Source organism: Tachyglossus aculeatus, chromosome 4, assembly GCF_015852505.1.
Source record: "Tachyglossus aculeatus isolate mTacAcu1 chromosome 4, mTacAcu1.pri, whole genome shotgun sequence".
NCBI lineage: Eukaryota > Metazoa > Chordata > Mammalia > Monotremata > Tachyglossidae > Tachyglossus > Tachyglossus aculeatus.
In genome coordinates this window covers 9445474-9470297 of record NC_052069.1, presented here as the reverse complement: position 1 = coordinate 9470297, position 24824 = coordinate 9445474, and the positions used below count along the sequence as shown (strand labels likewise).

At 44.7% G+C, this 24824-nt stretch overlaps 1 protein-coding gene across 4 annotated transcripts in view; it reads right to left on the bottom strand.

The window, feature by feature from the left end:
- Positions 1 to 24824, bottom strand: part of JAKMIP1 (janus kinase and microtubule interacting protein 1) — a 234668-nt gene that overhangs the window by 95470 nt on the left and 114374 nt on the right. For 2 of the 4 annotated variants that reach the window (XM_038744991.1, XM_038744994.1), the window contains exon 3: positions 10096 to 10359. In XM_038744991.1, the coding sequence (XP_038600919.1) occupies positions 10096 to 10224 (129 nt within the window). In that variant the 5' untranslated portion in view covers positions 10225 to 10359. Of the gene's footprint in view, positions 1 to 10095; positions 10360 to 14550; positions 14562 to 22754; positions 22864 to 24824 lie in introns of those variants that run through there. The other 2 variants (XM_038744992.1, XM_038744993.1) reach the window with 2 other exon arrangements.

The window sequence follows — 24824 nt, the reverse complement described above, 5'->3', positions numbered from 1 at the left end:
GATTAAAATGTTTATTCTCCCTCTTCATCGATTGTATTTATTGAGTGCTTACTGTGTACTGAGCACTGTACTAACCATTGGGGAGAGTACAACATAACTGTTGGCAGATACATTGCTTGGGCTCTAGACAATTGTAGAGCCTCCTTTAGCCTGGGAGCTCCATTTATGTCAGGGACTCTGTCCTTTTCACCTCACCCTGACTTGCTCCCTTAATTCATCCCCCCTCCTAGCCCCACACCACTTATGTCCATACCTGGAATTTATTTATTTCTATTAATATCTGTCTCCCTCTCTAGACTGTAAGCTCATTGTGGGCAGGGAATGTGGCTGTTCACTGTTGTAGTGTCCTCTCCCAAGCACTTAGTACAGTACACAGTAAGCTCTCAATAAATACGACTGACTGATCATCCTGCCTCAGGCTTAGTTTAGTGCTTAGCTCAAAGAAAGTGCTTCACACCCCAGTTTTTGAATACCAAGTCCTGTATGGTACAGTATGTATGGGAAGCACAGCAGCATTGCATCTTGAACGACTCTACGTGCTCAGCAAGAACTGTTTTCTTCCTACAGCACATCTAGTTGGTTGTGGATTGTGTTCCAACACGAAGGACTTGTGCTGTAGAAAGAATGTCCCATCGTTCTTTAATTAATGGCAGTTATCAAGCACTTAGTTTGGGCAGGGCACTATCCTGATTATTCCATCACGATTTATCCAAACTGTGAAAGGAAGTCATTTGATTTCTCTGTGCCTTAGTTTCCTCATCTGTAAAATAGGGATTCAATGTCTGTTCTTTCTGAGATTGTGCGAGCCCCATGTGGGCTAGGGCTTGTGCTTGACCGGATTAGCTTGGATCGACCCCAGAGCTTGGCACATAGTAATAATAATAATAATAATGGCATTTGTTAAGCACTTACTATGTGCTGAGCACTGTTCTAAGTGCTGGGATAGATACAAGGTGATCAGGTTGTCCCACGTGGGGCTCACAGTCTTCATCCTCATTTTACAGATGGGGTAACTGAGGCCCAGAGAAGTGAAGTGACTTGCCCAAAGTCACACAGCAGACAAGTGGCGGAGCCGGGATTTGAACCCACGACCTCTGACTCCAAAGTCCATGTTCTTTTAAGTGCTTAACTACCACAATCAATATTATTACTATTACTTTCATTCATTCAATCATATTTATTGAGCGCTTACTGTGTGCAGGGCACCGCACTAAATGCTTGGGAAGTACATATACAGACGATCCCTACCCAACAACGGGCTCACAGTCTATCACTTGTAATAACAGAGTGACTGCACCTCCATATGCAGATAGAATTGCTGAAATTGAAACCTCTTCAATAACCAGACACTAGGGAGACCAAGATCTGCCTGGGTTTCCATGACAACCTCTGTAGCACACGTTTGCAGTTTTAGTGACTTTCCAGGAATAGATTCTCAGAGACAGGTGAAACTTGCCCCCAAAGCCAAAAACGTAAGCAGTCACACTGCAAGACCAGCCAAATTGCGAATGAAAAAATAGTAGCAGAAGAAACAACTGGGGTGTTTTCTTACCCACACAGCAGGTTTTGGAGATGCTGCTATAAAGGATGGGAGGGCCCAATAATATCTAGGACTCTCTCCCACTGAGCCTTCTCAGACTCTCTCTTCCATGACCAGGGCCCCTGTTGGACAGCCAGCAGCCGGGCCTAATGGCGAGAGCCCGTGCCTGGAAGTCAGAAGGACCTGGGTTCTAATCCTGACCCCGCCATTTGATGATGATGATGATGATGGCATTTGTTAAGCGCTTACTATGTGCAAAGCACTGCTCTAAGCGCCGGGGGGATACAAGGTAATCAAGGTTGTCCCACGTGGGGCTCACAGTCTTAATCCCCATTTTACAGATGAGGGAACTGAGGCTAGAGAAGTTAAGTGACTTGCCCAAGGTCACACAGCAGACATGTGGTGGAGCTGGGATTCGAACCCATGACCTCTGACTCCCAAACCCGTGCTCTTTCCAACGAGCCAAGCTGTTTCTCCATTTGTGTGTTATGTGAGTTTGGGCAGTTCACTTCACTCTCCTGGGCCTCAGGTACCTCATCTGGAAAATGGGGATTAAGACTGTGTGTCCCAAAGGGGACATACAATGTGTCTGACCTGATTAGTCTATATCTAACCCAGAGCTTAGAATGGTACCTTGCGCATAGTAACCACTTAAATACCATTAAAAACAAATGCTATCCCCAGAACGCACACTGGCTCTCCTCCTCAATGCCACTGAGGAGACGTCATCCATGCTGCCATCTTCTACTCTGGCAGGAAAAAGAAAATCACTCACAGCATGAGACCTCCACAAAACCTTAGGAAGGCTGGTGACTACTCGGTTCAATTCAATTGTATTCACTGAGCGCTTTCTGTGCGCATAGCACTGCATTAAGCCCTTGGGAGAGTACAATATAACAGTATACAGATACACTCTCAGCCCACAACTAGTGTGGTCATCGCTGAGGCAGAGGGTGCCTTGGACTCTGAGTTCACAAGTAGCCGTGGCTCAGTGGAAAGAGCCCGGGCTTTGGAGTCAGAGGTCATGGGTTCAAATCCCGGCTCTGCCAATTTTAAGCTGTGTGACTTTGGGCAAGTCATTTAACTTCTCTGTGCCTCAGTTCCCTCATCTGTAGAATGGGGATTAAGACTGTGAGTCCCCCGTGGGACAACCTGATCACCTTGTAACCTCCCCAGCGCTTAGAACAGTGCTTTGCACATAGTAATAATAATAATAATAATAATAATAATAATAATAATGATGGTATTTGTTAAGCGCTTACTTTGTGCAAGGCACTGTTCTAAGCGCTGGGGGCATACAAGGTGATCACGTTATCCCACATGGGGCTCACAGTCTTAATCCCCATTTTACAGATGAGGGAACTGAGGCACAGAGAAGTTAAATGACTTGCCCAAAGTCACACAGCTGACAATTGGCGGAGCCGGGATTTGAACCCAGGACCTCTGACTCCAAAGCCCGTGCTCTTTGCACTGAGCCACGTTGCTTCTCTAATAATAGTAAGCACTTAATAAATGCTATTATTATATTATTATTCTTAAACCACAACACCCTACTCATTCATTCATTCAATCGTATTTATTGAGCGCTTACTGTGTGCAGAGCACTTTACTACGCACTTGGAAAGTACAATGCACGTTTTTATCCCATTTATTTGTTCTTGTCTTATGTCACTTTAGTGTTTTATTGCTCCTGACGTATGTCTCCAGTCCTCACCTCCTGGCATATTCAGGACTGGGACTGTGTCCAATCTGATTAACTTGTATCTACCCCAGCACTTAGAATAGTGGTTGGAACACAGTAAGCACTTAAAGAGTTCCATAATTAGAGAATCAGAGAATGATATAGTGAATAAGCACAGGCTTGGGAGTCAGGTGTTCTAATCCCGGCTCTGCCACTCATCTGCTGTTTCGCTTCATTTTTCTGAGCCTCAGTGACCTCATCCGTAAAATGGGGATTGAGATTGTGAGCCTCACATGGGACAGGGGCTGTGTCCAACCCGATTTGCTTGTAGCCACCCCAGCATTTAGTACAGTGCCTGGCACATAGTAAGCGCTTTACAAATACCACAGTTATTATTAGTCATAGATAATGAACCCATCAAAAGATGAGGACTGTGGCTAATTCCCACTGATGTATTCTTCCCCCGTACTTAGAACAGTGCTCTGCACATACTAAGGCCTTGCCACTCTTTCTTCCTGGAAGTCCACAGCAGTATTGAGTGGTATTTCATGTTAAAGCACCTTGAGACTTTAATAGTCTTCCTCCTCTGCTCTGCATATTCACCCCCAATCGACTGAGCCAAATGTATGGAAAGGCAATTTGCCACCTACTTTATGGAAAAGTACTTTAAAGAACTGAAATGAGAGAAAAGATAAAAATCCCATTTCAAGCATCAAATTCTGTTTCAATAAAAAAAAGACAATGCCATTAAGGCCATGCCCTATAAAATGAAAATGTCACCATTCAAGAAGGAGAGAATCATGTTTAATGTGAAACGATATTACTGTCTTCTTTTAGTATTTTAAGCTACTCTCGTTGGAAACGTCTATTCCCTTGATTCTTCCAGGCCCATTTCAAAAATAATAAGATCATCGATCCCTCTATTACCACCCTGGAAGCTGGCCTGAAGAAAATCTTACCTCCTTCCCTTCCCCACAGCACCTGTATATATGTATATATGGTTGTACATATTTATTACTCTATTTATCTATTTATTTATTTATTTATTTTACTTGCACATTTCTATCCTATTTATTTTATTTTGTTGGTATGTTTGGTTCTGTTCTCTGTCTCCCCCTTTTAGACTGTGAGCCCACTGTTGGGTAGGGACTGTCTCTATGTGTTGCCAATTTGTACTTCCCAAGCGCTTAGTACAGTGCTCTGCATATAGTAAGCGCTCAATAAATACGATTGATTGATTGATTGATCCCAGCAAGTTTCTCTGTAACAGGACACCATGAGGCTAAACTAACCTCCACTCTCAGGTAATGGGCCTTCTAAACTATATTTGAAATATTTTGGAGAAACATGAGAGAGTTTTCCCTGCCTTTGGCATGAGTTTAGACATACAGAAGGCAGTCTCCATGGGTTGAAGATTATTGCACGGGAGGGGAGGGTGCAAAGTTTTGGATGATGCCCAAATCAATCTCTCCTGTACTGACATTTCTATTCACAGCCCTGCATTTCTTCACCTTCGGGACATATCTCTTCTTGGATGTTCTGCTGACACCTCAAACTTAGTATGTCCAAAACAGAACTCCTCATCTTCGCACCCAAGCCCTGTCCTCCCCTTGGCTTTCCTACCACTATATCAACCCACACATTTACTCTGTCATGAAATCCTGTCAGTTTCCTGTCAGAAATCCTTCAAGACATCTTTAGAATTTGCCCTTTCCTCTCCATCCAAAGGGCTACCATTCTGATCCAAGCACTTATTTAATAATAATAATAATGGCATTTGGTAAGCACTTACTATGTGCAAAGCACTGTTCTAAGCGCTGGGGAGGATACAAGGTGATCAGGTTGGGGCTCACAGTTTTTTTAATCCCCATTTTACAGATGAGGGAGCTGAGGCGCAGAGAAGTTAAGTGACATGGCCAAAGTCACACAGCTGACAATTGGAGGAGCCGGGATTTGAACCCATGACCTCTGACTCCAAAGCCCATGCTCGTTCCACTGAGCCACGCTGCTTCTCTATTCCCACCTTGACTATTGTATCTGCCTCCTTGCTGACGTCCCTGACCTCTCTGTCTCTCCCCACTTCAGTCCTTACTTTAATCTGCTGCCTGGATCATTTTTCTACCAAAACATTCAGTCTTCATTTCCTCACTCCTCAAGAACCTCCAGTGGTTGTCCATCCACCTCCGCATCCAACAGAGACTCCTTACCACTGGCTCTGAGGCACTCAGCCATCTCTCCCCGCCTTATCTCAATTTGCTGATCTCCTACTAAACCCAGCCTGTACATTTACAAAAACGTTTTTTCCCACTCTTCAAGAACCTCCAGTGGTCACCCATAATAATAACAGTAATAATAATTAAGGTATTTGTTAAGCGCTTGCTATGTGCCAAGCACTGTTCTAAGCACTGGGGTAGGAGAAGCAGCGTGGCTCAGTGGAAAAACCCCAGGTTTGGGAGTCAGAGGTCATGGGTTCTAATCCTGGCTCTGCCACTTGTCAGCTGTATGACTTTGGGCAAGTCACTTAACTTCTATGTGCCTCAGTTCCCTCATCTGTAAAATGGGGATTAAGACTGTGAGCCCCATGTGGGACAACTTTGATTACCTTGTATCCCCCCAGCATTTAGAACAGTGCTTGGCACATAGTAAGTGCTTAACAAATATAAACATTATTATTATTATTATTATTATTATTAAGGGTAATCAGGTTGTCCCATGTCGGGCTCGCAGTCAATCCCCATTTTACACATGAGGTAACTGAGGCACAGAGAAGTTAAGTGACATGCCCAAAGTCACACAGCAGACAAGGGGCAGTCAGGATTAGAACCCACATCCTTTGATTCCTAAGTCCGTGCTCTTTTCACTAAGCCACGATTCATTCATTCATTCATTCAATTGTATTTATTGAGCACTTACTGTGTGCAAAGCACTGTACTAAGCACTTGGGAAGTACAAGTTGGCAACATATAGAGATGGTCCCTATCCAACAGTGGGCTCACAGTCTAGAAGACTTGTCTGCTTGTCATCTGTGTGACCCTGGGCAAGTCACTTCACTTCTCTGGGCCTAAATCTCCTCATCTGTAAAATGGGGATTAATACTGTGAGCCCCATGTGGGACAGGAACTGTGTCCACCCCTATAAACTTGTATCTACCCCAGTGTTTAGTACAGTGCGTGGCACATAGTAAGTGCTTAACAAATACTGCTAAAAAACCAAAACCTAACAAAAAAAACCAGAATGAGTTGTCAGTGAGACAGGGCATTGCTTTTAAAAAAAATCGGTTGAAATGTGCCAAATGCAAAGTGCCAATACAAGAAAATTACCTAGAACATAATGTGCCCCTTGCACTTACATTATAATTAGGAGGTACTACAGTTGTCAGACAAGATTCAGGCAGACTCAGTTTTATTCCCCTCACATTAAGGCACTGATTGATCTGTCTAAGGATTTACTCTAAATAACAGCACCTTGATTTGTTTGAAAGTTAGTGCACGATCCACCTTCACATCCAACAGAAACTCTTACCACTGTCTCTACAGCACTCCGTCATCTCTCCCCACCCTATCTTGACTCGCTGATGTCCTACTAAACCCAGCCTGCACATTTCGCTCTTCTAACACCAATCTATTCACTGTACATCACCACAGATCCCTGGCCCACCATTCTTCCTCTGGCCTGGAACTCTCTCCAACTTCCTATCCCACAGGCCCCCACTTTGCCCACATTCAAAGTCCTCCTAAAGTCACATCTCCTCCAAGAGGCCTTCCCTGACTAAGCCCTCATTTTCCTCACTAGCTCTTCCTTCCATCTCACCTATTCACATGATCAGGCAGAAACTCCTCACCCTGGGCTTCAAGTCTCTCCATCACCTCACCCCCTCCTACCTCACCTCCCTTCTCTCCTTCTACTGCCCAGCCTGCACCCTCCGCTCCTCCGCCGCTAATCTCCTCACCGTACCTCATTCTCGCCTGTCCCGCCATCGACCCCCGGCCCACGTCATCCCCCGGGCCTGGAATGCCCTCCCTCTGCCCACCCGCCAAGCTCTCTTCCTCCCTTCAAGGCCCTGCTGAGAGCTCACCTCCTCCAGGAGGCCTTCCCAGACTGAGCCCCTTCCTTCCTCTCCCCCTCGTCCCCCTCTCCATCCCCCCATCTTACCTCCTTCCCTTCCCCACAGCACCTGTATATATGTATATATGGTTGTACATATTTATTACTCTATTTATTTATTTATTTATTTTACTTGTACATATCTATCCTATTTATTTTATTTTGTTAGTATGTTTGGTTTTGTTCTCTGTCTCCCCCTTTTAGACTGTGAGCCCACTGTTGGGTAGGGACTGTCTCTATATGTTGCCAATCTGTACTCCCCAAGCGCTTAGTACAGTGCTCTGCACATAGTAAGATACGATTGATGATGATGATGATGATGATGATGCACAGCCCTATTTGAGGTTCCCTTTGCCTAGAAGCTTTCTGAGGGCAGGGATCATGTCTACCAACTCTGTCATACTGTACTTTCTCCAGGTACTTAGTACATTGCTCTGCACACAAATGATGGATAAATACCACTGACAGACTTTTCACCTCACCCTATCCTCAGCCCCACAGCACACACCAGGACTGTCAGCCCCATGTCAATCGTATTTATTGAGTGCTTACTATGTGCAGAGCACTGTACCATGTGGGACTGAGACTAACCCGATTTTCTTGTATTGTCCCCAGCATTTAGTAAAGTACCTGGCACATAGTAAGCCCTTAGCAAACACCACAATTATTATTATTACTTATGTACATACAATTTACAGTCTGCCATTTCCCCTAACTGTATTTCATTTTCATTTCTGTCTCCTGCTCTATACTGTATCAAAATTCCATCTACTTGCTTTTGCAATATCTATTTAAGAAAAGCCATTCCTTCCACTTTCAACGATGAAATCTCAGATCATTTCATTTACACAGTCAGCCTAGAAGCCAATGCTAAGCTGAAGTCTCTTTTCTCACCTTAATTCATCTCTAATAGAACAGCAGGAGACATTGTCCAGAGCCTGTGAATGTTTTAACCTTTAGCCAAACAGATAGAATCCCCCTGACAGACAGAGCCCCCCCGTCCTAGATCATTCACATGTAATAGGCTGGTGTTTTAGTTGCCTAGTAACATGTAGGTGACCCACAGAGTGTTGAAATTTCCTTATATTAATCATTCGCCACCAGATGGGATCGCTCTATTGACAAGGACCGCTAGCCAGTCTCAGATTCTGAGTCCGACCAGCTAACTACTCTGCCAGAGAAGGAAATGTAGAATTTATGTTTGGGTTTTATTGGGGAAATCAAAATCCACATCTTCTACAAGTCATGAGAAGCGGCAGGGCATAGCAGCTAGAGCCCGGGCCTGGGCGTCAGAAGGTCAGGGGTTCTAATCCTGGCTCTGCCACTTGTCTGCTGGGTGAACTTGGGCAAGTCACTTCACTTCTCTGTGCCTCAGTTACCTCATCTGTAAAATGGGGATTAAGTGTGGGGAATGGCGACTGTGCAACCCAATTTGCTTGCATCCACCCTAGAACTGGTACAGTGCCTGGCACGTAATAAGCACTTTACAAACACCACAATTATTATCATTATAATTATTATTATTTCCCCTTTCAGGACAGCATCTGGAGAGTTTCCAGTACCCTACCAGTCTCAGCTACGGGAGGGAGAGTCAAGCAGAGGCCTGTCCATTCCATTCCTAGTTTGGCCAGTGGCTAATGAGGGGAAGGAAGGCAATCTGCTACAAGTCAAAATTCCCCTGTGCTGGGCAGCAGTGGCATGAGAGAAATTCGAGGGTGGAGACTCAAGTACACTACACGGAAAAAGGCAATATTATATCACTTCCACATTTTTACCAAGAAAACTCTGCGATCCACTACGAGAATGATTGCCGATGGAAAGCGGGGCATTCTCAGAGAGATTCATTCATTCATTCAATCATATTTATTGAGCGCTTACTGTGTGCAGAGCACTGTACTAAGCACTTGGGAAGTTGGCAACATATAAAGATGGTCCCTACCCAACAGTGGGCTCACAGTCTAGAAGAGTGGGCTCACAGTAGGAGAGATGTGTCCCTGGAGTCGCTATGGGTCGGAGATGACTCAAGAGCATAAGACAAATTATTATTATTATACGATAATAATTATGGCATTTGTCAAGTGCTTACGATGTGCTAGGCACTGTTCTAAGAACTGGGGTATAACCAAGCAGCGTGGCTCAGTGGAGAGAGTGCAGGCTTGGGAGTCAGAGGCCATGGGTTCCAATCCCAGCTCTGCCACATCAGCTGTGTGACTTTGGGCAAGTCACTTAACTTCTCTGTGCCTCAGTTACCTCATCTGTAAAATGGGGATTAAGACTGTGAGCCCCCTGTGGGACAACCTGATCACCTTGTAACCTCCACAGCGCTTAGAACAGTGCTTTGCACATAGTAAGCGCTTAATAAATGCCATCATTATTATTATTATTATCTGGAAAATGAGGATTAAGACTGTGAATGCCATGTGGGACAACCTGATCACCTTGTATCTCTCCCAAAGCTTAGAACAGTGCTTGGCACATTGTAAGCACTTAACAAATACCAAAATTATTATTATTATTATTACAAGGTAATCAAGTTGGACCCAGCCCCTGTCCCATATGGGCTCACAGCCTTAATCCCCAATTTACAGATGAGGGAACTAAGGGTCAGGGAAGTTAAGTAACTTGCATAAGGTCACACAGCAAACAAGTGCGGGAGGCGGAATTAGAACCCATGACCTTCTGACTCCCCGGACTGTGCTCTATCCACTAGGCTATGCTGCTGCTTCATCTTTTCCTTTCAAGCCACATGGAGGAATCACTGGGTACCTACTTTGCTCTTTTCCTGTTGAAATTCAATCTGGATGTTGGTCAACTTGGTCCGCAGCTCCTCGTTGGCCGACTGGACGGCCTCCATCTCCGTTTCGGGCTTGTCGCCCTTCCCGCGGCTCTTCTTGGACATGCTCCGGTCAGCCGGACACCGCTCAGGCTCCTCCAATCAACGCGGAGCCCCGCCCTGCTGTGCGCCACATTAACCGACCAGGGGGTCCTCAGTACAGTCCTCTGCAGACCCTGGGCCTACATTGCCCCTCTGGTTCTAGAAGAAAAAAAGACAGGAAATACTGATCATGAGGGACGGATTAGTCTGTTCATTCGTTCATTCAATCATATTTATTGAGCATGTACTGTGCGCAGAACACTGTCTTGTTATTACTGTCCTGTCCTGTTATTACTCTATTTATTTATTTATTACTCTATTTATTTATTTATTTATTTATTTATTTATTTTACTTGTACATATCTATTCTATTTATTTTATTTTGTTAGTATGTTTGGTTTTGTTCTCTGTCTCCCACTTTTAGACTGTGAGCCCACTGTTGGGTAGGGACTGTCTCTATATGTTGCCAATTTGTACTTCCCAAGTGCTTAGTACAGTGCTCTGCACACAGTAAGCGCTCAATAAATACGATTGATGATGTCCTAACCGTTTGGGAGAGCACAATAGAACAGACAGACAGACAGATTCCATACCCGCAGTGAGCTTACAATCTAGAGATTCAGTCCGTCCATTGTCCTACGGTGCCACGGTTACATTCAGAGAAGCAGTGTGGTATAGTGGCTACAGCCCGGTCCTGGGAGCCAGAAGGTCGCGGGTTCTAATCCCAGCTCTGCCACCTGTCTGCTGGGTGACCTTGGGCAAGTCGCTTCACTTCTCTGGGCCTCAGTTCCCTCATCTGTGGAATGGAAGCCCCCTGTGGGACAGGGACTGTGTCTAACCCAACTGCCTTGTATCCACCCCAGTGCTAAGTACAGTGCCTGGCGCACAGTAAGCGCTTAATACCATATTAATTATTACTATTCTTGAGGAACTTTGCATTAAGAAAAACTCACCTTAAACACACCCACCATTCTTTGGGCTTTCAATCAACTGTATTTATTGAGCCCTTATTCATTCATTCAATCGTATTTATTGAGCGCTTACTGTGTGCAGAGCACTGTACTAAGCGCTTGGGAAGTACAAGTTGGCAACATATAGAGATGGTCCCTACCCAACAGCAGGCTTACAGTCTATATGTTGCCAGCTTGTACTTCCCAAGCGCTTAGTACAGTGCTCCACACACAGTAAGTGCTCAATAAATATGATTGATTGATTGATTGATAGAAGGGGGAGACAGACAACAAAAGAAAACATATTAACAAAATAAAATAAATAGAATAAATATGTACAAATAAAATAAATAGAGTAATAAATACATACAAACATGCGCTGAGCACTGCACTAAGTGGTTGGAAGAGTACACTTTTAACAGAGCTGATAGACAATTTCCCTGCCATGAGGAGCTTATAGTCTAGGGGTGGAGACAAACATGAACATAAATGAAATTACAGTTATGTACATAAGGGATGTGGGGCTGAGGGAAGGGTGAATAAAGAGATACAATCCAAGTTCAAGGGTGACACAGAAGGGAGGGGGCTTAGAGGATTCGAGGGTTTGGTCAGGGAAGGCCTCTTGGAGGAGGTAGCTCGCATTGTCAGAAAGCAGTGTGGGAAGCCATAAAAGCCCAGGACACTTTCACCAGCAAAAGACGAAGCTCACTGTGCGAGCCATAACCAACTCCAGACGCTGGGAAAGAAACAATCAGATCTTTCACCAGCTACTTCAATTCATCATTTGTGCTTAGTACAGTGCTCTGCACATAGTAAGCGCTCAATAAATACGATTGAATGAATGAATATTGTTCTTAAGCCATTAAATTACCATCCTGGAAGGCAGGAAGCATGTATCTCCTTTCCTCTGGAGTCTGTCAATTGCTTAGGATGTTTTGTTTTGTTGTCTGTCTCCCCCTTCTAGACTGTGAGCCCGTTGTTGGGTAGGGACTGTCTCTATATATTGCCAACTTGTACTTCCCAAGAGCTTAATACAGTGCTCTGCACACAGTAAGCACTCAATAAATATGATTGAATGAATGAATGGATAGGACAGTGACTGGCCCTCAGTGAGTGCTCGACTAATGATACTAATAACAATAGTAATAAGTAATGATAATAGGATCTGTTAAGTGCTTATGTGCCAATGCTGTTGCCAGAGCTGGAGTAGATACAGGACAATCAGGTTGGACCCAATCTCTTTCCCACTTGGTGCTCACAGTAGGAGCGAAAACAGCTATTTAATCTCTATTTTACAGATGAGGAAACTGAAGTGAAGTGATTCGCCCAAGGTGACACAGCAGGCAAGAGAGTGAGCCGTTATAAATATGATGGATTGAGTGAGTTTTGGCAATGTAAACTCATTGTAGACAGGAAAAATGCTTGTTATATTGTGTTATAATAATATTATTATTGTTATTATTATTATGATATTTGTTAAGTGCTTACTATGTGCCAAGCACTATTCTAAGCGCTGGAGGAGCAAGGTAATCAGGTTGTCCCATGTGGGGCTCTCAGTCTTAGTCCCTATTTTACAGATGAGGGAACTGAGGCATAGAGAACTTAAGTGGCTTGCACAATGTCACACAGCAGACAAGTGGCAGAGCCAGGATTAGAACCTACATCCTCCTGCCTCTCCCCGCTTCAGTTTATACTTCACTCCGCTACCCAGATTATCTTTGTACAGAAACGCTCTGGGCATGTCACTCCCCTCCTCAAAAATCTCCAGTGGTTGCCTGTCAACCTATGAATCAAGCAAAAACTCCTCACCCTCAGCTACAAGGCTGTCCATCCCCTCCGCCCCCTTCCACCTCACCTCCCTTCTCTCCTTCTTCAGCCCAGCCCACACCCTTTGCTCCTCTGCCACCACTAACCTCCTCACTGGGCCTCCTTCTCCCCTGTCCTGCCATTGACCCCTGGCCCATGTCCTTTCCCTGGCCTGGAATGCCCTCCCTTCACACATCTGCCAAGCTAGCTCTCTTCCTCCCTTCAAATCTCTACTGAGAGCTCACCTCCTCCAGAAGGCCTTCCCAGACTGAGCCCCCCTTTTTCCTCCCCTCTTCCTTCTTCCCTCCCCATCGTCCCCCTCCCTCCCTCTGCTCTACCCCCTTCTCCTCCCTACGGCACTTGTATATATTTCTACATATTTATTACTCTATTTTATTTGTATTTATTTATTTTATTAATGATGTGCATATAGCTATAATTCTATTTATTCTGATGATATTGACACCCTGTCTACTTGTTTTGTTGTCTTTCTCCCCCTTCTAGACTGTGAGCCCGTTGTTGGGTAGGGATTATCTCTATATGTTGCTGATTTGTACTTCCCAAGATCTTAGTAGAGTGTGTGGCTGATAGTAAGGTGAGGTAGGAGGGGACAAGGGAATTTTCAGCTTTAAAGATGAAGAGGTCCACCAGTTTCCATTTCCCCATTGCTGGGTCTTCCAAGTGGCCCTTGCTGCATTGCTACATCAAGTGCTTAGTACAGTGTTCTGCACACAGTAAACGCTCAATAAATACAATTGAATGAATGAAATGAATCCTCTGAATACCAGGCCCCTGCCCTTTCCACTAAGCCCACCTTAAGCACCTTAAGGGGAGGGAAATAATAATGATGACGGTATTTGTTAAGTGCTTACTAAGCGCCAAGCACTGTTCTAAGAACTGGGATAGATACAAGGTAACCAGGTTTTCCCATGTGAGACTCACAGTCTTAATCCCCATTTTATCATCATCATCATCAATCGTATTTATTGAGCGCTTATTGTGTGCAGAGCACTGTACTAAGCGCTTGGGAAGTACAAGTTGGCAACATATAGAGACAGTCCCCACCCAACAGTGGGCTCACAGTCTAAAAGGGGGAGACAGAGAACAAAACCAAACGTACTAACAAAATAAAATAAATAGAATAGATATGTACAGGTAAAATAAATAGAGTAACAAATATGTACAAACATATATACATATATACAAGTGCTATGGGGAAGGGAAGGAGGTAAGATGGGGGGGTGGAGAGGGGGACGAGGGGGAGAGGAAGGAAGGGGCTCAGTCTGGGAAGGCCTCCTGGAGGAGGTGAGCTCTCAGTAGGGCCTTGAAGGGAAGGCCCTACATTCCCTCATTTTACAGATGAGGGAACTGAGGCACAGAGAAGTAAAGTGACTTGTCCAAGATCACCCAGTTGATAAGTGGCAGAGCCGGGATTAGAACCCACAGTCTCTGACTCCCAAGCCTGGGCTTGTTCCAATAAGCCGGCTTGTCTGTCCAAAGGGAAACAAGTTAGTCTACAGTTGTAGTGACCTGGAGATTTGGAAAGCAGAGTCTGGGGTCCTAATTCATTCAATCGTATTTATTGAGCACCTACTGTGTGCAGAGCACTGTACTGAGAAGCAGCGTGGCTCAGTGGAAAGAGCATGGGCTTTGGAGTCAGAGGTCATGGGTTCAAATCCCAGCTCCACCAACTGTCGGCTGTGTGACCTTGGGCAAGTCACTTTGCTTCTCTAGGCCTCAGTTACCTCATCTGTAAAAATGGGGATTAAGACTGTGAGCCCCCTGTGGGACAACCTGATCACCTTGTAACCTCCCCAGTGCTTAGAACAGTGCTTTGCACATAGTAAGTGCTTAATAAATGCCATTGTTATTGTTACTAAGCCCTTGATGCAGCAGTGCGGCAAGGGTGCTTGGAAGACCCAGCAGCAGGGAAATGGGAACTGGTGGACCTCTTCATCTTTAAAGCTCTCAATCCCCTTGCCCCCTCCTACTTCACCTTGCTATCAGCCACATATTTTGCTCCTCTAAGGCCAACCTTCTCACTGTCCCTCCATCTCATCTAATCTCTCTGCCCACCTCTCGCTAACCTCCTGCCTCTGACCTGGAACGCCGTCTGTCTTCAGATCTGACAACGACTCTTCCCCCCTTCAAAGCCTTCCTGTAGGCAAATCTCCTCCAAGAGGCCTTCCCTGACTAAGCCCTCCTTTCCTTTTCTCCCCCTCTTTTCTGCATCACCCTGACTTGCCCCCTTCATTCATTCCCCCCTCCAAGTCCCACACCACTTATGTCCATATCCGTAATTCATTTATTTCTATTAATGTCTGCCTCTACCTCTAGACTGTAAGCTCAGTGTGGGCAGAGAATGTGTCTATCATACCATACTGTACCAAGAGCTTAGTACAGTGCTCTGCAAACAGTAAGGGCTCAATAAATCCGATTGATTGATTCAGAACCCCCTTCCACTACCACCTGGTTTGACTTGAACAATCAAGAGCATTTTTCTGAGGGCCCACTCTATCTAAAGCACTGTACTAAACTCTGGGGAATAATAATAATAATAATGACATTTTTAAGCACTTTCTATGTGACAAGCACTGTTCTAAGCCCTGGGGGGATACAAGGTAATGAGGCTATCCCACACAGGGCTCACTATCTTAATCCCCATTTTACAGATGAGGTAACTGAGGCCCAGAGAAGTTAAGTGACTTGCCCACAGTCACAGCAGGGGAAGCAGCGTGACTTAGTGGAAAGAGCACAGGACTGGAAGTTAGGAGATCCGTGTTCCCAGCTCCACCACTTGGGGATTAAATACCTCTTTTTTCTCCTAATTAGACCTGAACCCCATGTAGGAAAGGGAATCTTTTTGACTGGATTATTTTGCACCCCCCTCCTTCCTCTCCATACCCCTCATCTTGCCTCCTTCCCTTCCCCACAGTACCTGTATATATGTATATATGATTGTACATATTTATTACTCTATTTTATTTATTTTATTTTACTTGTACATATCTATTCTATTTATTTTATTTTGTTAATATGTTTGGTTTTGTTCTCTGTCTCCCCCTTCTAGACTGTGAGCCCACTGTTGGGTAGGGACCGTCTCTATATGTTGCCAACTTGTACTTCCCAAGCTCTTAGTACAGTGTTCTGCACACAGTAAGTGCTCAATAAATACAATTGATTGACCCATTCTAGCACTTAGTACAGTGCTTGGCATGTAATAAGCACATCTCCAAAAGGTCATCTCCGACTAAGCCCTCATTTCCTCTTCTCCCACTAGACGATGATGATGATGGCATTTGTTAAGCACTCACTCTGTGCCAAGCACTGTTCTAAATGTTGGGATAGATACAAGGTAATCACATTGTCCCACGTGGGGCTCACAGCCTTCATCCTCATTTTACAGATGAGGGAACTGAGGCACAGAGAAGTTAAGTTAAGCCCAAAGTTACACCGCTGACAAGTGCCAGAGTCAGGATTAGAACCCATGACCTCTGACACCCAAGCCCAGGTTCTTTCCATTAAGCCACGCTCCTTCTCACTTCCTTCCGTGTTTCCGTTGCACTTAGATTTGCATCCTTTATTCACCACTCCCTCAGCCCCACAGCAATTATGTGCAAATCTCTATTATTCATTGATATTAATGTCTATATCCCCCCTCTAAGCTATAAACTTTTTGTGGGTAGGGAACTTGTCTGCCAACCCTGCTTTATCGTATTATCCTAACTGCTTAGACTAGTGCTTTGCATTCAGTAAGTACTCAATAAATACAACTGATTGGTGAAATACCTTTATCATCAGGGAGGCTATGAAATGAGAGCTATTCCTGCTTCATTAGACTGAACTCCCTGGAAGTATAAAAGTGGCACCCAGAGAACTAAATCTAAATAAACTTTAATATCCATGTGCGAACCATCACGACCTATACAACTAAAACTGCTGCACAACCTACACAACTAAATCCTCTCCTTGTGGGCAGCGGTTGCATTTCCTAACTCTGTTGTGCTATATTTCCCGAAACATTTAGTAGGAAATTCTGTACACAAACTCTCAGTAAATACCATTGACTGGTTGATTCTACCCTAGTGTGTCAGAGCTGCAAGCCAGAAAAAAACCCTTCACTTCACTGGTGGTTAGCGATTTAATATTTTCATTGAACTAAAGGGAGGCATTTTATTATTACTAGTAGTAATAATAATAATAATGGCATTTGTTAAGTGCTTCCTATGTTCCAGGCTGTACTAAGCTCCGCATTATATACGCCACCTCTGAAAGTCAGAAGGATGAACAGCAATTCAGATATTATGTTTTAATTATGTTTTCATATGCAGAGCACTGAACTAAGTGGTTTGGGAGCATACACTACCATTGGTAGATATGATCCCTGCCCTCATAGAACTTCTCTTAATGCTTCTTCTGGCAGTCCCCTCTTCCCATTTATATTCCCACCTGCTTTGCATATTTTCCCAATACTTAGTACAGTGCTCTGCATATAGTAAACCCTTAATAAATACTATGACTATCTTATTTGAGAAGCAACGTGGCCCAGTAGAAACAGCGTGAGCCAGTGAGTCGGAAGACCTGGGTTCTAATTCTGACTCTGCCATCTGTCTGCTGCGTAACTTTGGGCAAGTCGCTTATGTGCTCTGTGCCTCAGTTTCCTCATCTGTTAAATAGGGATTAAGTCCTACTCCCTCTCACTAGACTGTGAATTCCAATGCGGGACGGGGCTGTGTCCTTGATTTTATCCCATTGCGTAGAACAGTTCTGGGCACACAGTAAGCACTGAACAGATATTATTATCTATTGGAGTCATTCATTCTTTCATTCAGTCATATTTATTGAGTGCTTACTGTGTGCAGAGCACTGTACTAAGCAGACGATCTCAAGAAGAAATCTGTGCCCACAGACCAATCCCTTTCACAAATTTGTTCTCACTCCCCACTCCTACCTGCACTCACATTGTTATGGTCTAAAATATGAACTTAGTACTGGTCATTCTGAATTTGAAACAGTTCCCCATTATTAAAGAATAGCCTGGTTAATTCAAAGAAATTGCATGACAGAAGCAGCATGGCAAAGTGGCTAGAGCACTGGATGGAGTCAGAAGGTCATGGGTTCTAATCCTGACTCCTCTACTTTCCTGCTGTGTGACCTTGATCAAGTCACTGAACTTCTCTGTGCCTCAATTACCTCATCTGTAAAATGGGCATTAAAACTGTGAGCCCCTTATGGGACATGGACTGTGTCCAACTTGATTTGCTTATATCTACCCCAGTGCTTAATATAAAGCCTGGTACAGAGTAAGAGCTTAACAAATATCATCATCATCATTATTATTATTATTATTATTATTAAGACATTATCCACACCTAACAAATGATCCGTGTACCTTACCCCAGCATTCATTCATTCATTCATTCATTCAGCTGCATTTATTGAACACTTACTATGCACAAAGTACTGTACTAAAAGTATCAAATGGAATAAATAGTAACAGGTCACCACTCCCAAGGAGTGATTTGCTTCAGGTTTTGGTCAAATTCCAGAGGAGATCAATTCACCATCTTATAACAACAACAATAATAATAATAATTCATTCATTCATTCAATTGTATTTATTGAGTGCTTATTGTGTGCAGAGCACTGTATTAAGCGCTTGGGAAGTACAAGTTGGCAACATATAGAGATGGTCCCTCCCCAACAATGGGCTCACAGTATAGAAGGGGGAGAAAGAAAACAGGCAGACAGACTCCCCCTTTTAGACTGTGAGCTCACTGTTGGGTAGGGACTGTCTCTATACGTTGCCAACTCGTACTTCCCAAGCGCTTAATACAGTGCTCTGCACACAGTAAGTGCTCAATAAATATGATTGATGATCATTAACAAAATAAATAGAATAGCAAATATGTACAAGTAAAATAGAGTACTAAATCTTTACAAATATATATATAAGTGCTGTGGGGAGGGGAAGGAGGTAGGGTGGAGGGATAGGGAGGAGGAGAGGAAAAAGGGGGCTCAGTCTGGGAAGGCCTCTTGGAGGAGGTGAGTACTCAGTAGGGCTTTGAAGGGAGGAAGAGAGCTAGCTTGGCGGATGTGTGGAGGGAGGGTGTTCCAGGCCAGGGGAAGGACGTGGGCCGGGGGTCGACGGTGGGACAGGCGAGAACCAGACACAGTGAGGAGGTTAGTGGTGGCAGAGGAGCGGAGGGTGCGGGCTGGGCTGGAGAAGGAGAGAAGGGAGGCGAGGTAGGAGGGAGCGAGGTGATGGACAGCCTTGAAGCCGAAAGTGAGGAGTTTTTGCTTGTTTTGTAGCTTGACAGGCAGCCACTGGAGATTTTTGAGGAGGGGAGTGACATACCCAGAGCGTTTCTGCACAAAGATGATCCAGGCAGAAGAGTGAAGTATAGACTGAAGTGGGGAGAGACAGGAGGATGGGAGATCAGAGAGGACGCCGATGCAGTAATCCTGTCAGGATAGGATGAGAGACTGAACCAGCAAGATAGCAGTTTGGATGTAGAGGAAAGGGCGGATCTTGGCAATGTTGTGGAGTTGAGGCTGGCAGGTCTTGGTGACGGATTGGATGTGTGGGGTGAACGAGAGAGCAGAGTCGAGGATGACACCAAGATTGCGGGCTTGTGAGACAGGAAGAATGGTAGTAATAATAACGGTACAGCACTGTTCTAAGCGCTGGGGTAGATACAAGGTAATCAGGTTGTCCCATGAGGGGCTCACAGTCTTAATCCCCATTTTACAGATGAGGTAACTGAGGCAAATAGAACCTAAGTGACTTGCCTGAAGTCACACAGCTGACAAGTGGTGGAGCCAGAATTAGAACCCACAACCTCTGACTCCCAAGCCCTTCCCCTTCCACTAAGCCATGCTGCTTCTATTTTCCCAGGGAACTTAATAACAGTAGCCCAAATGGACTGATTTCTCTTTCTATAGTTTTTGTGTCGGCCCCTTGGGTGTGAAAATGACAAACACTGATATTACCACAAGGCCTGCAACTGGAAGAGAAGTGGGTTCTCCAGTGACAAGTTATTGAAAAAAACAACAACAACCAGGAATATCACGTCAGGCAAAACAAAACAGAAGCCGTTGCGAGCCTAAAGATAAAATCATCACCATCATCAATTGTATTTATTGAGCGCTTACTGTGTGCAGAGCACTGTACTAAGCGCTTGGGAAGTACAAGTTGGCAACATACAGAGACAGTCCCTACCCAACAGTGGGCTCACAGTCTAAAAGGGGGAGGCAGAGAACAAAACGAAACATACTAACAAAATAAAATAAATAGAATAGATATGTACAAGTAAAATAGAGTAATAAATATGTACAAACATATATACATATATACAGGTGCTGTGGGGAAGGGAAGGAGGTAAGATGGGGGGGATGGAGAGGGGGGCGAGGAGGAGAGGAAGTAAAGGGCTCAGTCTGGGAAGGCCTCCTGGAGGAGGTGAGCTCTCAGTAGGGCCTTGAAGGGAGAAAATAACATCCTAATTCCTGGATCCAGACCCATCACCCCCCGTAGTGACGGGGTATTTTAGGATATTGAGCTAGGATGCGACTCCAGATTTTATGAACTGTGGAGCCAGGGCTACAACTTTATCTTGGCACTTTGGGAGTGCTTAATGAAGACCAATATCAGGAGGGACAGTGGTTATCACAGGAAAATAAACACTGAAGAGGCAGTTCTTTGCCACATTAAAATATGTAAACCCCACTTGAACTTAAGAAGGGCTAAGAAATAATCACTTAATGACTGTTTCAGTCAACACCTTAGATTCTTCTTCTTTGAGATGCCCTCCTCTGTGAATCTACACATAATTATCATTTGAAGCCCATTACTGAAAGACAGCAGGTTCAGATAGTTTTTCTATCATGAATTTATTTTTAGCAAAGCTCAGGTAACCCACGAAGGTTAAGAAGTAGAGTGACTTAGTGGATAGAGCATGGGCCCGGGAGTCAGAAAGATCTGGGTTCTAATCCTGGCTCTACCACATGTCTGCTGTGCTGGGCAAGTCACTTAATTTTGTGGGCCTCAGTTCCCTCATCTGTAAAATGGGAATTAAGAGTGTGAGCCCCATGTGGGACAGGGACTGTGTCCAACCTGATTAACTGTATCTACTCCAGTGCTCAGAACAGTGCTTGGCACATAGTAAACACTTAGCAAGTATCATGATTATTATTAGCACTAACTCCAAACAATCCAGTAGAATGCACACAATCAATTCAAGCAGTGCACCCTAGTAGGCAGAGAATGGGCCTGAGAGTCAGAAGGACCTGGGTTCTAATCCCAACTTAGCCTCTCATCTGCCACATAACCTTAGGCAAGTCACTTCTCTTCTCTGTGCCTCTGTTACCTCATCTGTAAAATGGGGATTAAGACTGTGAGCCCCATGTAGAGAAGCAGCGTGGCTCAGTGGAAAGAGCACGGGCTTTGGAATCAGAGATCATGGGTTCAAATCCCCGCTCTGCCAATTGTCAGCTGTGTGACTTTGGGCAAGTCACTTAAATTCTCTAGGCCTCAGTTCCCTCATCTGTAAAATGGGGATGAAGACTGTGAGCCCCCTGTGGGACAACATGATCACCTTGTAAACTCCCCAGCGCTTAGAACAGTGCTTTGCACATAGTAAGTCCTTAATAAATGCCATTATTATTATTATTATTATTATGTAGGACATCTTACCTCCTTCCTCCCCCCCATCTTACCTCCTTCCCTTCCCCACAGCACCTGTATATATGTATATATGTTTGTACATATTTATTACTCTATTTATTTATTTATTTTACTTGTACATATCTATTCTATTTATTTTATTTTGTTAGTATGTTTGGTTTTGTTCTCTGTCTCCCCCTTTTAGACTGTGAGCCCACTGTTGGGTAGGGACTGTCTCTATATGTTGCCAACTTGTACTTCCCAAGCGCTTAGTACAGTGCTCTGCACACAGTAAGCACTGTAAGCACAGTAAGCGCTCAATAAATACGATTGATTGATTGACATGGACTGTGTCCAACCTGATTACCTTGAATAATAATGATGGCATTTATTAAGTGCTTCCTATGCACAAAGCACTGTTCTAAGCACTGGGGAGGTTACAAGGTGATCAGGCTGTCCCACAGGGCTCTCACAGTCTTCATCCCCATTTTACAGATGAGGTAACTGAGGCACAGAGAAGGTTAGTGACTTGCCCAAAGTCACACAGCTGACAATTGGCAGAGCTGGGATTTGAACCAATGACCTCTGACTCCAAAGCCCATGCTCTTTCTACTGAGCCACTCTGCTTCTCAGCAGCTGCTGCTTGTAACTACTCAAGCACTTAAAACGGTGCCTGGCACATAACAAGCACTTAAATACCATCTATAAACAAAAAAACAACCAAACAAACAACCACCCCGCAAACCTCAGAATACAGGTGTTTCAACATCTTATAGGAAACAAGTGACAATCTATTTTCCTTTCAGGGCAGGAAATTCAAGGAATAACCTATAATTTGTTAGTGTTGAGGTCCTTTCTTCCTCTTTAGTTGCTTTCCTGAAGGACATTTTACATTTAACGTTTATTTGCTCACTATGGGCAGGGAAGGTGTCTGCTAATTCTGACTCATTGTATTCTTCCAAGCGCTTAGAATGTGGTTCTGTACATAGTAAGTGCTGAATAAATACCACTGATTGATTGGTAATTCTTTGAAATGTGCTACAGTTTCTGCTCTGTATTTCCTTGTAGATCATGAGCTCAATCCTCTTTCTGGGAAGGAAAATTTTAGGGAGGCATTTTCTACTGCCATAACCTACCGGTAGGAAGCTTGCCCCAAACAGGATGTGAAGAAATTCAAGAGATGCAAGGTAGTTCATCAGGATGTGCAGGTGAATGGAATGGGTATGCCTCTGCTTGACTCTCCCTCCCCTAGCCAAGGCTAGTAGTGGACTGGAAACTCTCCAGGTGCCATTCTGAGAAGGGACAATGAGCTTATTATTAAGTGCCGTCAAGTTGTTTCCAATTCATAGCGACTCCATGGGTATACTTTCTTCAGAAAGTCCTGTCCTCTGGAATAATCCACAACCTTTTGCAGGCTCCTCCTCCCCCTCCCATCCCCTTACTGTGGGGATTCCTCAAGGTTCAGTTCTTGGTCCCCTTCTGTTCTCGATCTACACTCACTCCCTTGGTGACCTCATTCGCTCTCATGGCTTCAACTATCATCGCTACGCTGATGACACCCAAATCTACATCTCTGCCCCTGCTCTCTCTCCCTCCCTCCAGGCTTGCATCTCCTCCTGCCTTCAGGACATCTCCATCTGGATGTCTGCCCGCCACCTAAAACTCAACATGTTCAAGACTGAACTCCTTGTCTTCGCTCCCAAACCCTGCCCTCTCCCTGACTTTCCCATCACTGTTGATGGCACTACCATCCTTCCTGTCTCACAAGCCCGCACACTTGGTGTCATCCTCGACTCCGCTCTCTCGTTCACCCCTCACATCCAAGCCGTCACCAAAGCCTGCCAGTCTCAGCTCCGCAACATTGCCAAGATCCGCCCTTTCCTCTCCATCCAAACCACTACCCTGATCGTTCAAGCCCTCATCCTATCCCGTCTGGACTACTGTATCAGCCTTTGCTCTGATCTCCCATCCTCCTGTCTCTCCTCACTTCAATCCATACTTCACGCTGCTGCCCGGATCGTTTTTGTCCAGAAACACTCTGGGCATGTTACTCCCCACCTCAAAATTCTCCAGTGGCTACCAATCAACCTACACATCAGGCAGAAACTCCTCACATTCGGCTTCAAGGCTGTCCATCACCTCGCCGCCTCCTACCTCACCTCCCTTCTCTTCTTCTCCAGCCCATCATGCACCTTCCGCTCCTCTACCGCTAATCTCTTCACCGTGCCTTGTTTTCGCCTGCCCCGGCATCGACCCCTGGCCCATGTCATCCCCCTGGCCTACGTCCTCCCCCTGGCCTGGAATGGCCTCCCTCTGCCCATCCGCCAAGCTAGATCTCTTCCTCCCTTCAAGGCCCTACTGAGAGCTCACCTCCTCCAGGAGGCCTTCCCAGACTGAGCCCCCTCCTTCCTCTCCCCCTCCTCCTTCTTCCTCCCCCCACCTTACCTCCTTCCCTTCCCCACAGCACCTGTAAATATGTCTATATGTTTGTACGTATTTATTACTCTATTTATTCATTTTACTTGTACATATTTATTCTATTTATTTTATTCTGTTAATATGTTTCGTTTTGTTGTCTGTCTCCCCCTTCTAGACTGTGAGCCCACTGTTGGGTAGGGACCGTCTCTACATGTTGCCAACTTGTACTTCCCAAGCACTTAGTACAGTGCTCTGCACACAGTAAGCGCTCAATAAATACGATTGAATGAATGAATGAATGAATGAACCTTTCTAATGGTTCCTCTGTTTTCATTGTTATGGTCTCTATCCACAAGAAGCAGCATGGCTTAGTGGAAAGAGCACAGGTTTGGGAGTCAGAGGTTGTGAATTCTAATCCTGGCTCCTCCACTTGTCAGCTATGTGACTTTGGGCAAGTCACTTAACTTCTCTGTGACTGAGTTACCACATCTGTAAAATGGGGATTAAGACTGTGAGCCCCATATGGGACAACCTGATCACCTTGTATCTTCCTCTGAATTTAGAACAGTGCTTGGCAAATTAGTAAGCAAATACCATTATTATTATGATTATCCATCTAGCTTCCGGTCTGCCTCTTCCATGTTTTCCCTGGAATTTTCCTAGCATTAGTGTCTTCTCTAGAGAAGCAGTCCTCCTGATTACATGTCCAAAATATACTCATCTATGTCGAGTCATTTGGCCTTACAAAGACCACTTTGGTTTAATTTGCTTTAAAATCCATTTGTTTG